This window comes from Equus caballus, chromosome 3 (assembly GCF_041296265.1).
Source record: "Equus caballus isolate H_3958 breed thoroughbred chromosome 3, TB-T2T, whole genome shotgun sequence".
In the NCBI taxonomy this organism is placed as follows: domain Eukaryota; kingdom Metazoa; phylum Chordata; class Mammalia; order Perissodactyla; family Equidae; genus Equus; species Equus caballus.
The window spans coordinates 3,081,007-3,098,128 of NC_091686.1; the positions used below are offsets into that span (position 1 = coordinate 3,081,007).

The following is a 17,122-nucleotide window of genomic DNA, read 5'->3' on the forward strand; positions in this document are numbered from 1 at the left end:
TTGTATTTCACCCCTTTTCTTAAAAGTAGTGCTCTCCACCTTGCTCTTCTTCTCTCCCTTTCCAATCATCATAGTATATAGATGTCGTTTTTTTTTTCTACAGCTTCGTATTCCTCCATTGGGTAGATGTTCCATATTTATTCAGCCTGTCCGCTACTGATGGCTATTTGAGTAATTTTCAGTCTTTTGCTATTATAAACAGCACTGCAAGGAATAGCTTTTTTACAGATGTTGTTTTGTGTTTTGCTGTTGTGTCTTTGGGATAGATCCCTAGGAGTGGGCTTGCTGGGGTGGAGAGGGGACGGATTGCAGTGTTTCCGCATTGCTGTGGTCTCCTCCTCAGGTCAGCCATGGCGAGCCCCCGCAGCCGTGTTGGAGAGTGCCTCTTTTGCCGCAGCCTCACCAGCAGGGTGGGTTGTCAGAATGTTGGATTTTTACTGAATTGCTAGGTGACAAATTATATCTCAACTTTAATTTGCATTTCTCTTATTATGAGGAGGTTGGACATCTTTTAGTGTGTTTTAAGGGCCTTTGCATCTCTTTTTCTGTGACCGTTCCTGTCTTTCACCAGCTTTGCTATTGGGTTGGTAGTCGTCTTTGTATGTAAGAGCAAATCTAGGGCCTTACCTCAGTCTACTGAAGCAGAAACGTTGGGGAGGGCCCAGCAATCCATGTTTTAGCAAGTTCTCCGGGTGATTCTCCCACACACTAAAGTTTGAGAACCGCTGTTCAAAACCATCCTTGCTCTTCCTACAATCCCCCAGTTTGATTAACACGTCATCAGACCGTCCCACCCGCTTCTCTTGGTTGCAGTCATCTGCTGCCCTCTGAGGCACTTCCTGTTTCTTGAAGATTCCTGCTGTTGGGCTCTGTAACTCTTCACTAGTCCTGTCACAATTCTAGGTGACTTTACTGTCCACGCAGATGCCCTTTCCGGTAACGGCTTCGCAGCTCTTGGCCTCCTTTTCTCCAGTGTTCCTGTCTTCCTCCTCCCTTAGTCACTCCATGGCCGGCCACTCTTCTAGAGTGGTGCTCCCAAAACTTTATCTTGTCCAGAATTTAATGGGACTGTCTGCTGTTTCACTGTTAAATATAGTATGCTATTGGCTTCTAATATAAACTTTTTATTTAAAAAAATTTTTCTTTAAGGAATGCCACTCCTAAGCTTGGTCCTTTAAAAACTTCATTCCCCTACCCTCACCTTTTGCCAGCTGTGTGTCAATGCCCTGGGGGACTTTGAAAGCCTGATGTTGAAGATAAAGCATTTATCAGTCTGGTTCACTGAAGGTAACATGGAACAGAGACGTCACCACCATCTATCTCTGCCACTAATTGGAATATAGGTTATCAAGAAATAAATTGCTTTGAATCACTAAAAAAAAAAAAAAAAAAAAAAAATTTTCTTTATATATTTGAGAATTTTTTCTAAGAACGTAATTTTTGACCCTCAGTTTCTGTGAAATGAGAATGGTAATAATGCCTGCCCTGCTGTGTGGCTATTGAGAGGATCTGAAAACTCTATGTAGGGCCTATAGGAATATGAAGTTTTTCATTGATTTTCCCGTGGTGTTCGGACAGTAGCTTACTGGGTCAACCAGATGTTTAAAGAAAATTCCTCAAAGCCCGTGCACAGTGACCCATTCATATGTCTTAAGATCATGCATTCTCAGGTTGGCATGAGCAAGAAGGAGCCTGGCTCTCCAGTGCGTTCTGTGGAGAGGACATAAAGGACTAGGTTGCTGAGTGACGGCACCAGGAGCGAATACAGCTGTGCTGCTGCCCTGTGCTCTGCACCTCGCGGGTCTGTACACGCTGGGCCGCCTACGCTTGTGAGCCGTGCTGGTGCTGCACAGCGCACCCTTCCTGTTCACGGCAGCCTCGGCCCAGCCATCAAGAAGAGTTGGTGGAATTTTTTTCATGAGAGTATTTTCTGAGAAATGTGGGCCTGCTAGCTGTTACCTCTAGATTTGGCAGTAGCAATGCAAATGATTCAGAAATGAGTTTGAGGATTAGAACTGTTCAGTACTGCTATAGGTAATAACAGCGAAGACGGAGTGAGGGCTGTGTACGCATTATTTACTCCTCGCAGTAACTCTGTAGGGAGGTTACTTCGCCTGTCCCCATGTTCCCGATGGGGACGTGGGGAATCTAGTGGGTCACTGACTCGTGCTGGCGTGTGAGTGGGAAGTAGTGGGGCCGGGATTTGGATCTGAGACGTCAGGCTCCAAATCCCAGGCCTTCATCACCACACTCTGCTGCTGCCCACACGTGGCGGCCTGGCCACGCCACACTCGCTCTTTCTCTCGGAACCTCTGTCCGCGTGTGTGTTCACATTAGCTTAAAATGAAAAGGATCACTCCATGGTGGCAGCGCTGTATAATTTAACGGTTTTTACGATCTTTAATAATTTACCATAGCACATACATCTCAGAGTATGTTCTCGCCTTGTATAGATCCCACCAGTTTTTATTAAAGCAACGTGATCCTATTTACGTTTTTTATGATCAATGTTAAAAAGACATTAGAATCTCTTTAGTCTGTGTACATCTCAATGAAAGTCTCTTCAAATGAAACTACCAGGAGCTGAAGCCTGGGGTAGCTTCCAGCTGGGGTAGCTTGAATGACAGTGACGCGAACAGCCCCCTCGCAGTTCAGGATTCCCAGCTGCATTTGGGAGTGATTAAAACGTGTGGTTGCTTCTCTGTTCTAATTGTGCAGCCTATAGAAGAGATTCCTGTCAATCCTGTTTCACATTCTATTGGAATTGGTTGAGTTTAACACTGTAAATGCTCTCTTCTTCTCTTTCAACAGTGTATGACTCCTGATCAGCTGATGACGCTGTGCAAAGCAGGCATTCACAGTAGTAATGTCGGGGTTAGAGTAAATGTTGTTAGTATTTTAGGAATCACTGGGAGTGTCCTTGCCAAAGAAGATGGTACACTCGAAACTCTTAAGGTAAAGTAATATGCTTCCAACCTAAAATGGTAAATAATTAGAAATGGGGGAAGAGTATGCATTTTTAAAAACTTGCATGGACGTGAGAAGTCATATCAAGAAGTTGCTTCCTAAGGTGTATTATTAAGATAGACCCTCGGCTTGATGTCACTCCATGCCTCAGACAGCTGCTTGGAAAGTTGAGCCACAGTTTTCCACTTAACTTTACTCTGGAACTGTTTTTTCAAAAGTAAATTTGTCTTCAGTGAAAGGCCAAGTTCAAAATCGTTAAAGATTCCTCTGCCTTTGCTGTCACATAAAATGTGTGCACATCATAGTCTCCTGTGATGAAGGAGCAGTCCGCCCAGTTTTCTTAGCACACCAGGCTGAAGCACATACCAGCCAACACCACACAGTTCACTCTAAGACACTCCATACATTTTAAGCAGCAGCTCTGGTAGTGCCAATACCAAAGGAACTCACTCAACATATTTGCTTCCAGCACAGTTGCTCAGGAGCTGCACTGCTAGAGATGCAGCATCACGAGTAGCTAAACGGACAGGAATAGTAAAATTACCCTTCCTTGTGCTAGTCATTGCTGGAGTGTTATTACTGCCTAATGGGAAATAAGCCAATTACTAGAAAGCACTTCTTAACTTACTAAGTACTTTACAATGATAACCAAATATTTTAAGACCCTTATTCTGAAAAGATGATACATGCACATAGCAAAACATTTAGAAAAACAGAAAAGAATAATATAGTGAAAGGGCTCCTCTCCACTCGAAACTCCTAGTCCCTCAGTTCAGCTCTAGAGAGGCAGCTGCTGGCACCCGTTTGTTCTGTATCATTCCAGAGATTTTTGATAGGCAGCCCCAGAAGTGAGCGAGAGTGTGGCTGTGTGTGCGCACACGTACTCAGGTGGGTGTGTGTATGTGCCACCTCCGCCCCTTAAGATGAGAACTTCCAAGGCCTCACTTTAGAGGAACAGCAGTCTTTACTCAGGCAGAACGTAATAGTCTTTAAATGTTGTTACTTAGTCATCTTTCCAAGCATGAAGCAGAAAGTACACTGAATTTTGTATGCCCGTCAAGTGTACTTAACAGCCGTTAGTATTCGATCATATGTACATCATAGAGTTTCCTTGCTGGGTATGTTACAGTAAATTAAAGACATCATGGTATTTTGCCCTTCGTGGTTCACTGCATGTCTTAAAACAGAGACAGTTTCTTATGTAGCCACCATTATGACTCCTTACACAGTTAACAGTTGTTTCTTAATATGTCTGATACCTGGTCCATATTCAGATTTTTCCAGTTGTCCCAAAATTCTCTCTTTACAGATAGCTTGTTTCAGCTAGGATCTAAGTCAAGTGCACATGCCATGCTTGGTTTGGGGTCTTTAGGCCTCTCTCAGTCTAGAAGAGCTCTCCCCCGGCACCACCCAGTGCCACCTGTTTCGTCCTCAGTTGCTGGGTCGTTGAGTTGCATGCTGTCGTCGTTGCCCACGGAGTGTCCAGCCTCGTGGGTTTGTCTCACTGCCGCCTTGTGGTGTTGAGTTTGTCCTTTATCCTCTGTGTTTCCTGCAAACTGGAAGTTAGGTCTAAAGGCCAGATTAGATTCAGATTCAGATTCATCTTTATAATAAAACTGCTTCATAGGTGATGCTGTGTGCTTCATGTTATATTATAGGATACTAAATCTAAGCACTATCTTAGCGGTTATCTAGCCCACTTAAATTCAGATGAGAAAGTTGAGGCCCAGAGGGGCTAGTGGACTGTCCAGGAGTCAACTGTTATTTACGGTAGAGCCAGAGCCTGGACTCGGGGTACTCAGCATTTCCAGGCTCCCACCCGTGATGCCGGACGAGCACATCACCCTTAAGACACAAAAGGTGACGCAGAGCAGCCAAAATGAAACAAATCCACTCTTGAACAGTTCTTTGCAGATTAGAAATGGTCTGTTCATCACCTAGCTAGTTGTGAAAAAATGGGTGGATGTTAAAAATCATTACAAGTGAAGCAAAATTAGGTAAGTGTTGTGGGGTTTTTAAATTGTCCTAGAGTGTTTGTCATTAATTTAAAAAGCAGAATTTTTTCTGAATATTTCTATGCATTTTGACACCATGGGGAAAGCCTTTTTGAGGAAGATAGAGGGGAAAATTTAATAATTTCCAAAATCAATTTTTCATATCTCGTTTATGGATCTTAATTCATTTTATTTAGGAATATAAACTCTAATGTTTAATTGATCTTGGTATATTTATAAATATATGCTGTCTTTAATCTTTAGTCTTTTCAAAGCTTTAATTTTTCCCTGGCATTTTTATATATAATATTATGCATAAATTATTGCCACATTTAAAGTCAGCACTTGTTTTGGAAGCTGACCTTAGACTGTTGTACGGTGACAGTGCGTTTTGTTGTCCCCAGACCATCGGGTGCCTTCTGCTGGAGGTGGCCACCAAAGACCCTTCCCTGGTTGTGGCAGGAGAAGCTCTGGACGCCCTCTTTGATGTTTTTGCCGACGGTAAAGAAGCTGAAAGGGCCTCAGTTCAAATTAAATTGTTCTCTGCTCTGAAAGAATTCCAGCCAGTCTTCAGAATGAAGGCATGTAGCCATTTTATTTGGAAATCTTAAGTGTCAGCAGTCTGTGAAAGGGCGAGTGGCCCCCTCCACGCAGTCCCAGTGCCTCCCGCGGCGCTGCCTCGTCTGTGTGGACGCCTGCGGGCTGGGCAGCTCAGCATCCTTGCTGCCGAATCACCGGGGCCTGAGCCCACACGGGGTCTGGCAGGTTCCTCTTTCTGCACCAGTTTAGTGCTGCTGACAGTGCTGCCCACAGGGAGCACTGTGTCTGCAGCCGACAGAGCACTTTCACGCACATTGGACTGTATTTTGCCTTGTAATCATTCTAGCTTCATTTCATTTTCATGACTGTTTCCCTTTGGTGCCCTGAAGAAAAGGCAAACTCCCAGCTGGTCTGTACTGGAGAATGTAGCTACTTTCCTTAGCCATTTTATTTATTTATGTTTCATCAGAAGCATCAAACCTAACTTTGAGTCAGAAAATAATTTTTAGTACTCTTTGGCGGCAGGGGGAAGAGCAACGAGGAATTTTAAAAGCAGCCTTGACTCACGTGTCTGCAAGTTGAAGTTTGCCATTCTCCTCTTATCTAAACATCAGTTTTTCCTATGTCACTAAGAAATAAAAATATTTGTATTTTTTGCTTTTAGATTTTAAACATTTTCTCTTAAGTCTTTGTCAAGAGAGTACAGGTTTTGATGAAATATTAGCTTACTTTTATTGTTTTCCAATATGTATTGCTTTTATCTAACAAGGTTCTAGCTCAAAATTCAGTTCTCATGGAGAGAACTCTGTGATAAGTTTTTAGGTGAATGTGATGGTGTGTCTGGAAATTTTAATTTTCTGGAATTTCTTTAAGGCATAAAAAATAGTTTTCTTTTCCAGAAGAAAAGAAAAACAGGAACACACACCATACACATTCTGTCATCACCACATTGAAGTCAGTGTTTGTTTAAGAGTGTGAATTTTGCTTTGTTTTTAGCATTTTCATGTTTTGGCATGTTACATTTAAAAATGTAATAAAAGTGGCTAACATTTGAGTTAAGCTTCACCAGTCGGTGACTTAATTCAGGGGGAAGAAATTGAACGGTTTGCTCTTAATTATACTTTGCTCAAGCCTGCAGTTTTTTCAGCAGTGAGAGGCTTTATTCCCACCTCTTACCTGCCTCATATGTACCAAATGGAGTGGTGTTTCTCTAAGCAAAGACTAATGGACATTAGTATTTTCCCCCTTATTATCCAAAGGGTAGCATAGTATATTCACAGCCCTGCACTCCCTGTGTTTTTCCTTAACTTACTGTCTCCTGGAGAGATTTCCATACCAGTACATGGAGCACGTCCACAGTTCTTGAGAGTCCCAGGCCCTCTGCCCTGCTGAGAAAGGAGTCTGCAGGATAGGAAGGAGACAGTCTCCCCCAGTTCCGTGCAACTGCAGGGAAGGCAGACGTGGTTAGAGCCGGCGAACTGCAGGAGCAAGTGCCTAGAAAGGAGGGGTGTGAACTATGAACTAGGAAGTAACGCGAACCTCTGGAAGGCCTGTTGTCCTGATTGATTTTTCTACTTTATACGCATTGCTATGGTAATAATATTTAATTAAGCGTTTTTCTTTTCTCAGAGGTATAAAGCCCTAATGAAATTTCTTTGTTAGCCAGGAGATCAGCCTGTAGTTTTTTATATGAAGCTCCTTTGTGAATGAAGCCACAATTTCATTAAAGGCTATTCAATATATATTTAGCCCCAAATTGCATTTAAACACAATACAGTGCGTTTGACTAAAGAGCTTCTCTAGAGCCCTGGTTCTCAGAAGTGCCCCGTGCCCGCCCCAGCAGCAGCACTTGATTACTGTTAGCAGTGCAAATCCTCAGGGCCCGCCTCCAGGCCTACTGAAAATCAGCGGCTCTGTGGACGGGTCCACCCGTCTGTTTGTAACAAGCTTTCTGGACGCTGTGGCGCCCTGAAATGTGAGAACCGCTGCTCTAGACGGGGCGCGAGGTGCAGTGCACATAACACAAAACCCTCTCTTTACGTCTGCGATTCAGCCGTCTTTGTAACTGTCATTTAAAAGGTGCACGATCTTAATTTATCTTTATGCTCATGTACTGTGTTCCATTCACCTTGGAAGTAAGAATGTTTTTACCACATTCTGGCAGCTGTCTTTTTCAGAAAATGGTTGAATGTGCCCCAAATTAAATGCTGTCTTTATTTAACAGAATTAGTAATATATACCAAATGACATGTTATTTTTTGGCAGATACGAAAAGAAGGGAGAGGTAAATACAGTCCAGATCAGCTGGGTGTCCTCGACAACGTGAAGATGAATTTGAGAAGGTTTATCACTTACCAGGAAGCTGTGGAGAAAAGACTGACTTCTTGAACCTTTGCAAAAGAGACCATCTCTTGCCTCAAAGTGTTGAGTGCTGAGGAACACCAAAGGGTTTCCTTCGAGTGTGTACACTTCTGAAAGTCATTTTTAATGCCTGTATTTCTGTACATTAATTTTGAAGTTCATAAAAACTTCAAAACCTGTCAGAAACTTTTTTTAAGCTCTGGGATCTGTGGCTTTTCCAATGCTCTCTAAATTATGTTTCCAGCGTGTTTTAATCCCGGGAAACAGAAGGAATGGAGGCGTGGAAACAAAGGAATCTCAGGTGGTTCTTTGTGAGCAGTGAAGAAACTTCCAAACAATCATGTTTCCCTTGAATTTTGCAAAAAGGAAAATCCAGAGCCTTGTTTGGATGATCTTTTAAGCCAGTATCATTTTATATTCACTCGATCTTTGACTAAAATATGATGACAAGCTTTATAAAATGTTTTTGTATGAAGTATACCAATTAGGCTTACCTTTTGTGAAGAAGTGAATGAGTTGAATTTCTGTTCCACTGTTTAGTAGATGGAGTATACTAATGAGCTAATGAGGTCATTGTCATCCTCTCCACAAGCGGATCTGATCAGTTACCGCTTTGTAACATCACTCCTTGTTTAATTTGATCAGAATTATGAGAAAATATTTTTTAATAAATAACTTTTGAATTGAAAGCTTTGTGTCTTACAAAATCTTTTTTTAAATACCAGATAACCCCATTCCTGGGAGTTAGCTTGCTAATGGATATTGCTTCAAATGCATGTGAGATACTAAAAACAAGACTTGCAGCAGGCATCTCCAGCATGACTCTCAATGTCCTTGAGGTAATAGGGTGACGGCTGGAGCGAGGGAAGGGCTTCAGTGTGCATAGTGTCAGAGAGGAGCCCTGGACCAGCTGTTTCCATCCGTTTGCCTGTTCACAGGAGTTGTCGGTGGAGATTTGACCGCTTTCACTGGTTGATCTCAGTTGCCCTGATGACAGGCCCAGTGCCCAGTATAGGCCTGACTGTTTAGTTAGCATCCATCACCTCACATAATCACCTTCTCTTTCTTCTGGTAGGAACCTTTAAGATCTACTCTCTCAGCAGCTTTCCACTGTACAGCTCAGTGTTGGCGACTATAGTCACCACACTGCACATCACAGCCCAGGGCCTGCTCACTCATAGCTGGGAGTTGGTGCCTTTCCACCCCTTCACCCGGTTTGCCCATTCCCCACCCACCCCCTCAGCTGCCCCCGGTCTGCTCTCTGTATCTGTGAGCTCCCGTTGTTTTTTTATTTGGATTCCACATACAAGTGAGATCATACAGTATTTGTCTTTCTCAGACTTACTTCATTTAGCATAATGCTTTCGAGGTCCATCCATGTTGTTGCAAATGGCAGGATTTCCTTCTTTTTCATGGCTCAATAGTATTCCATCATATATATATACCTTTTCTTTATCCGTTAATGAATGGACATCAGTGAACATTTGGGTTGTTTCCATGTCTGGATTTCATTGTGAATAATGCTGCAGTGAACATGGGGTGCAGATGGCTTTTCAAGAGAGTGATTTCATTTCCTTCAGACATACCAGAAGTGGAATTGCTGGATCATATAGTAGCTCTAGTTTTAAATTTTTTTTTTTTTTTTTTTTTTTTTTGGTGAGAAAGAGTGGCCCTGAACTAACATCTGTTGCCAATATGCCTCATTTTGCTTGAGGAAGACTAGCCCTCAACTGACATCTGTGCCAGTCTTTCTCTTATTTTGTATGTGGGTCACCACCACAGCATGGCTGACGAGTAGTGTAGGTCCACACCTGGAATCTGAACCCACGAACCCAGGCCGCCAAAGCAGAGTGCACCCAACTTAACCACTAAACCACCAGGCTACCCCCGACATTTTAATTTTTAGAGAAACATCCATACTGTTTTCCATAATGCCTGTAGCAGTACATTCCCACCAACAGTGCATAAGGGTTCCTTTTTCTCCACATCCTTACCACTGCTTGTTCTCTCTTGTCTTTTATAAAAACCATTCCAACAGGTGTGAGGTTATTCTCATTATGGTTCTGAGAGACGGAGCCTCCCAGTGAAGAAAAGTTTCACAGTTCTCCTTCCTTCGAATATTTACAGAACATAATTATTTTAAAGGGAAACAAAATTTCCCATTCTGTCATTTTTCCCACACTTTCCAACCTATAGGCATTGTGCAGAACGTCTGGCACAGGGCCTAGTCTGTAGGAGGCAGTTGATAATATTTATTGAGTGAATAAATTAATGGTTTCCTGCTTTCTTAAGTAAGCTCACACACAGTTGATGAATGCAGAATCACCCCACAGAACAGTGGCAGGTGAGTTATTCCATCGAAGCTGTGCCAAGCTAAGAATGTTTCACACTCACGTTAATGGTTCGGTCTGTGTTGCTGCTGTGCAGTGTTGCTGCTCTAACAGCAGAAAAGGGGGCTGAGCATCCTCTATGGCTCTCGCTGTTCACGTGACAGCTCAGCAGAGCAGGCGAGGATTGCTCATGGCCTGGTGGAATAGAAACTATAGTTTTTCGCTGTGTGTCTATAGGAAAATAAATAGTCTGCTTTAAAATGCATGTATTTGTAAATGGTCTAGAATAGTCCACTAGAAATAGACACTGCTGTAAGCGTCGAAGGATGAACTCATATCAGATGCTCGGAGGAGAGATTTTTAAGTTCAGCCTGCCCTGGCGTGTTTGCCCAAGGAAACAGAAGTCACTGCTTCACTTCTCATCTTTGTGTTTTTTGTTTGCCTTTCAGATGGAAACTCACAAAATGTCATTTAATGACATTTCTTTATTTGCAATTTTATCTTTTGCCATAGTCTTTCAAAGAAACACCTTGGAGTTGTGGGGAGAGGAACGGCCCGGCTCTCGCGGGCTCGGCGGAGGGCTTGCTGCCTGCCTCTTGGGGATGCCCGGGCCGGTGCTTGACTGAGTTTAACCGAGATGGAGGACATGAGCAATCTCAGAACTCGCTTCACCATTCCCGAAATTCTTTGTTTTCAGCAACAATAGTGAAGTTGTGCTATAATATTTTAAAGCATCCGCTTTTAGGAGCAGCAGACTCCCTTTCCTTGCCATTTTCTTTTTGTAAAATTTGGATTTATAGTCTAGTTTTACTCCATGTATTCTATCCCCTTCAAAAGGAATCCTGTCATTGTGTCTGTCCTGTAACTGCTCTGGCCTAAGTCTTCTGTTTTGAGTAGACTAGAATACTGACAGATTTTCTTCACCAAAGAAATCTTGGCCCTTTGAATGATTCTGCCCTAGGACTTGGGATGTTGTGGAACCAACATAAAATCGAGGGTTAGTAGACATATTCATGCCAGCAGCAAGAGGCCTGTGACCACAATGGCGTCCTCTTTTCTCAGGCAGCTGCTGCTTACACTGTTCCTATGGCTGCACGGGGCCCCCTGTGCCCTGTGTCCACATCTCCTGTCCGTTTACACAGCCTGATCCTCTTTCCTTCTCAGCAATCTTGTGAGCTTCCTTGGAACTTTGTAATAAACTTTATTTTTTGATAGTCATGGTCCGTGTCTACTGCTTGCAGCCGGAAAACCCCTGATTGATAGAATATGCTGAACTTCTAGACACCTCTGTCTGTAACCTACGTGATTGCGTTGTTTGTGTAACGGAAGCATCATGTTCTGCAGCTCGGCTTTTCGCTTTCACAGTGATTCATGGTTGCACTGTCAGGTCAGGATCATGGTTAGGGTGGACCTTTCTTCTTGAAAATGAAAAATCATTTCATTTCCGCTAGATACTCTGTTAGATCTTAGCTTGATAGGTTCAGGTGGAGTTTGCTTTTCTCAGCTTGTTTTTGAGACAGCACTTTTAAACGTTCTTGTGAGTTTTCCAGTGGTTTGGAAAATTTAATCTGTTGGATCTAATCTCAAACTTGAATGAAAAATAAATCCATAGAAACTATAGGCTGAGGACCAAAGATTTTTAGAAATCTAGCAGTTGTTTCACAGCAGCAAATCTTAACCTTTTTCAGGTCGTTAATTTTGCAGAGAATCTGATGAAAATCATAGACTCTGCAAATTAATGCACAGCATCAGTTATCTATTGTGTAACAAATTACCCCAACTTAGTACTTTAAAATGAAAAATGTATTACCTCTCAGTTTCCATAGGGCAGCGATCCAGGAGCAGCTTAGCTGGTGGTTCTGTCTCAGGTCTCACAAGGTTGGCAGTCAAGGTGGCGGCCAGGGCTGCAGTCACCTGAAGGCTTGACCGGGACTGAAAGATTTCTTCCAGGGTGGCTCACTCACGTGGCTGTTGGCAGGAGGCCACAGTTCCTTGCTGAGTGTCATCATGACACAGCAGCTGTCTCCCCCTGGAGTCAGTATTCCAAGAGAGAGAAGGAGAAAGCTGTGATGCCTTTTAACGCCTAATTTGAGAAATAACCATCACTTCTGCCATGTTCTATTCACTGTGAGTCACCAAGTCCAGACCACACTAAGGTGGAGGGGAAGTAGGTTCCACGCCTTGAAGGGAGGTATCTTAAAGAATCAGTGGACGTATTTCTAAACCACCACATGCACATACATCCCTTTACTCTGCATCCGAGTTCAGAGTGTTTATGGATTTTTCAATTCAAGCATGGACATCAGGATGAGAATTGCGATTTCATATTGTACTGGTTACCCTTCAAGCTTTAAGTCAAAAGTATTTCAAGCGCTTCCAGATGCAATTGTCCAGAAATAATGATCTAGATGCAATTATTTGTTTTTATTTTATTAAACAAATATTGCCCATTTTACTTTTCCTCCAGAATGGAGTGAACATACATAGTCTTTCTGAAACGTGAACAAACAAGTTGCTTCCTTCCTTTTATGCTTTAACACCTCAGTGGTTCCCATTACCCACAATTGTAAAACCCTCGCCATAACCTGCAAGTACTTGCAGGTTATGTCAGGTTTGCCTGAGAGAGCCCGGATTTGTTAGCCTGTTAGCCCAGCATAATTATTAACAACACTCTGTTTGGCTGTCAAAAGGGCCCTGGATTAAAGTTAAAAGAAACTAAAAAGACAATGTGAAACCCAGGATCGGGTCTGGGACCAGGATGGAAACAGCTACAATGGACATAATTGAGACAACTGACCAAGTTGAATTTGTAATGTGGAGTAGATAATAGTACTTTATAATGCTAAATTTCCTGATTTGATTACTGTGTGTAGACAGTGTTCTTCTTGGAGGAAATACACATTGAAGTATTTAGGGGTAAAGGGTCATGATGTCTTCAACTTACTCTCAAATGATTCAGAAAAAAAATTCATCCATATATAAATGTAGAGAGAAAGAATAATAGAGCAAATGGGGCAAAATGTAACCAAGTGAATTGGGTAAATGATACATGGGACTTCTCTGAAGTATTCTTGCAACATTTCATTAAGCTTAAAATTAAATCAAAATAAAAATTTAGGAAAATAATTTTTTAAAGGGCTGAGAAAATAGTGCTCCAGTTTAGACATAAAATTATATGGTCATCCTACCATAAACCGCTGCATAGCGTGGTCCTGCTTGACCCTCTGGTCTCCTGCTCTGCTGTCTGCCTCACTCTCTAAGCTTCAGCCATTTGGTCCTTAATTCGGTGGTTTGAATGTGCCATGTCCTTTGTGTCACGTGCATATGCATTCTCACTGCCTGGCTTCTTTTCCCGCTTAGTCTAGTTAACTCCTATTAAACTCAGCTCGAATAGCAGTTCTACAGGGAAACTCTCTCTCACCCTCCAGACGCAATCAGGGGCCTGTGTTCTGGACACTCACAGCATCTTGTATGTATGCTCTTCCTTCATAGCACTTCATTCTTTTTGTGTGTGTGAGGTAGATTCACCCTGAGCTAACATCCATTGCCAATCCTCCTCTTTTTTTTTTTTTTTTTCCTTTTTTGGCTTCAGGAAAATTAGCCCTGAGCTAATGTACGTGTCAGTCTTCCTCCACTTTGTATGTGGGATGCCTCCACAGCATGGCTGATAAGTGGAGTAGGTCCGCACCAGGGATCTCAACCTGTGAACCCTGGGCTACCCAAGCACAGCGCGTGGAACTTCAATCACTTTGCCACGGGGCTGGCCCCCAGCATTTCATTCTTTTCTTTTCTTTTTCTTAAGGAAGATTAGCCCTGAGCTAACATCGCTGCCATTCCTCTTTTTGCCAAGGAAGTTTGTCACTGGGCTAACATCTGTGTCCATCTTCCTCTACTTTATATGTGGGACACCTGCCACAGCACGGTTTGACAAGTGGTGCGTAGGTCTGCACCCAGGATCTGAACAGGTGAACCCTGGGCCCCTGAAGTGGAACATACAAACTTAGCTACTGTGCCACCAGCCCAGTTTCCCAGCACTTCATTCTTGATCAGATTTATTGAGGCTCCTAACTGTGTGCCAGACACTCTGCTAGACACTGAGGACACCAAGGTAAGCAAAATAGACATAGTCCTTGTCTTTACAGAGCTTATGGACTAGTAGGAGACAGACATAATCAATGTAAAATTACAAAAATGACAAGTCCTACAAAAAGAGAGTACGTGCTGCTATCAGATCACAGAGAGACTCAACCTAGTGAGGGAGGTCAGGGGAGCTTCCCTGGAGAAGTGATAGAAGCAGAAAACAAGGCGAAGAAGTAGGGAGAATAGTTCCCAGGAAGAGAGAATAGCATGTGCAAAGATCCTGGGGCCAGAGGGAGTGAGACAAGGTTGAAAGGGTCAGTAGAGGGAGTTCATTGCAAGATGTGACCCATGAGCCTGGCGAGGGCCAGATCTCCAGGGCTTTGTAAGATGCTACATATTTTTCCAAAAATCAATGGGAAAATGAAGTCCTTAAAGTATTTTTTTAGCAGAGAGGGATAGAGAGACAAGAGGGATGATATGATCAGACTTAAATTTTGAAAACCTCTTGCCTGGCTACAAAGTGGAGAAAAGATTAGAAAGGAGGCAGAGGAGAAGCAGGTGGACCAGTTAGGAAGTCATGGGGTAGTTTGGGAGACAGATGTGTTGGTTCTGGTCAGTGTGGTGTTGATGCAGTGGACTCAACAGCAGGTGGTAAAGGGTTAGATACGGGAGGAGAAGAGCGAAAGAGAGGCAAGGGTTACGGCTGACTCGGGTTTTGGGCTTACATCACTTGTTGGACAATGTTACTGTCAACCAAAATAAGAAGCAGTAGGAGAGTAACAGGCTGGGGGGAAACTGACAAGTTCACTTTTGAGTGGTCACTGTATTGGTTACGTTGTTTTTGAATGCAAATAACAGAAAATGTGAATCCATTTCTTAAATTGTAATCAACTTAACTCATAAAAAATCCAGTGAGGGCCAGCCCTGGTGGCCTAGTGGTTAAGGCTGGCACACTTTGCTTCGGCGGCTTAGGCCCAGTTCCCAGGCACAGACCTACCCCACTTGTCTGTCAGTGGCCAGGCTGTGGTGGCAGCTCACGTACAAAAAGAGGTAGATCAGCGGTGGATGTTAGCTCAGGGCAAATCTTCCTTAGGGAAAAAAAAAATTCAGTCAGAGGGTTGGCTAATTCACTAACATCATCGAATCTCTGGGTTCTTTCCACATTTTTTCTCTGCTGCTTCAGCATGTGGACTAGCTCCCTTCCGTGGTGAAAGATGGCTAGCTATCAGTGTCCAGACAGGATGGGGACTTTCTCCCTCTTGCGTCCCTGTCCCAGAAACCCCCGCAGCAGATCCCCTCCGTGTCGGTCATGACAGTTACTGTTGTGTGCCGTAACAAGCAGTCTCAATACTCAAGGCGCTTCCCTCAGGTCGTAGTTCCGTGCAGCTGGGGGTTGTTTCAGGGAGGTAGGACCCTTCTTTTGTGTGCTCCCACCATCTTGGTGTCCTTTTCTTTCAGCCTCATGAGTGGGTAGAACAGTGACCTACAGATCTCACTTGAAATTTCAGGGCCAAGCTCCAAAGTGGCAAACATCATTTCTGCCCACATTCCATTGGCCAAATGGAGTCCCTAACCTGACCCGACAGCGCAGGAGGCTGGGAAGTGTAGTCTTCATCCGTGCCCAAGAAGAGGAGCTGGGATTGGTCAGCATACAGTAAGTCAGCGGTCCTGTCACATATCAATGGCCAGAATTGGGTCAAATACCTCTTCCTACTCCTACCACTGCTAAGGGGATGGAATTCCCATGATTGGCTTATTTTAATCACATCTGTGTAAGTTTAGATTTTCCTCCTAAACTTCAGTCAAAATGACATATTGCGACAGGTTAAATGCAAAGCAACCCTGCTGGAGCCATCCTTCAGCCACCGAAGATTAGCCACCTTTCTCATCGGATTTTTTTATCAGATAAAAAATTCATTACGATTTAAACCAGTTGAGTCACATTTTCTGTTATTTGTACAGAATGAAAGTAGAAACCATATGGTCATCTTAATAGATGCAGGAAAAGCATTTGACAAACACTTAACATTCTTAGCAAACTGGGAATAAAAGGGTACTTTCTTGATGCTTTAAAGAATATCTACAAAAAAACTTACAACTAGCATACCTAATGGTGAAAGACTGAATTTTTTTCTGCCTAAGATCAGAAACATGGCAAGGATTTCCACTCTTGCCACCTTTCTTTTTTGTTTCAGCTGAGTAGGATTTGCCCTGAGCTAACGTCTATACCAGTCTTCCTCTACTTTGTATGTGGGTTGCTGCCACAGCATGGCTGCCACTGAGTGGTGTAGGTCCATGCCCAGCAATCAAATCCTGGCTGCTGAAGCAGAGCGCGCTGAACTTAACCACTAGGCCATGGGGCCAGCCCCTCCACTCTCACCACTTTTATTCAACATTGTGTTGGAGATCCTAACTAATGCAATAAGGCAAAAAATAAATAAAAGACAAACACATTGGAAAAAAAGAAGTGAGGCTGCCTTTATTTGCTGTTGACAAGATTATGTATGTAGAGTAGCCAAAGGAACATATGAAAAAGCTACTAAAACTCATCAGTGAATTTAACAAGGTCATAGAATACAGCATCAATATCCAAAGTCAATTGTATTTCTATACACTAGCAATGAACAATCCAAAAAAGAAATGCATGTAACAATTCTATTTATGTTAGCATCCAAAGATATACTTAGGAATAAATTTATAGGTGATATATAATATCTGGACATTGAAAACTAAAAAATATTGTTGAGAGAAATTAAAGAAAACCTAAATGAATGGAGAAATATACCATGTTCATGGATTGGAAGATGACATTTCTCCCCAAATCGTTCCATAGATTCAACTCAATCCCCA

At 42.9% G+C, this 17,122-nt stretch overlaps 1 protein-coding gene and 1 long non-coding RNA gene across 5 annotated transcripts in view; one reads left to right on the top strand and one right to left on the bottom strand.

Moving 5' to 3' along the window:
- The window catches only part of HEATR3 (HEAT repeat containing 3), a 34,649-nt gene extending 26,098 nt beyond the window's left edge, over positions 1 to 8,551 (top strand). For all 4 annotated transcript variants that reach the window (XM_023636934.2, XM_070261783.1, XM_070261782.1 and 1 more), the window contains 3 exons: positions 2,812 to 2,955; positions 5,366 to 5,542; positions 7,767 to 8,551. In XM_023636934.2, coding sequence (XP_023492702.1) covers positions 2,812 to 2,955; positions 5,366 to 5,542; positions 7,767 to 7,889 — 444 coding nt within the window. In that variant the 3' untranslated portion in view covers positions 7,890 to 8,551. The remainder of the gene's footprint in view (positions 1 to 2,811; positions 2,956 to 5,365; positions 5,543 to 7,766) is intronic.
- LOC138923352 (uncharacterized) overlaps positions 1 to 17,122 on the bottom strand; it is a 42,244-nt gene that overhangs the window by 12,413 nt on the left and 12,709 nt on the right. Inside the window, exon 2 of the long non-coding RNA XR_011436840.1 lies at positions 12,003 to 12,221. This is a non-coding gene — a long non-coding RNA (uncharacterized lncRNA). The remainder of the gene's footprint in view (positions 1 to 12,002; positions 12,222 to 17,122) is intronic.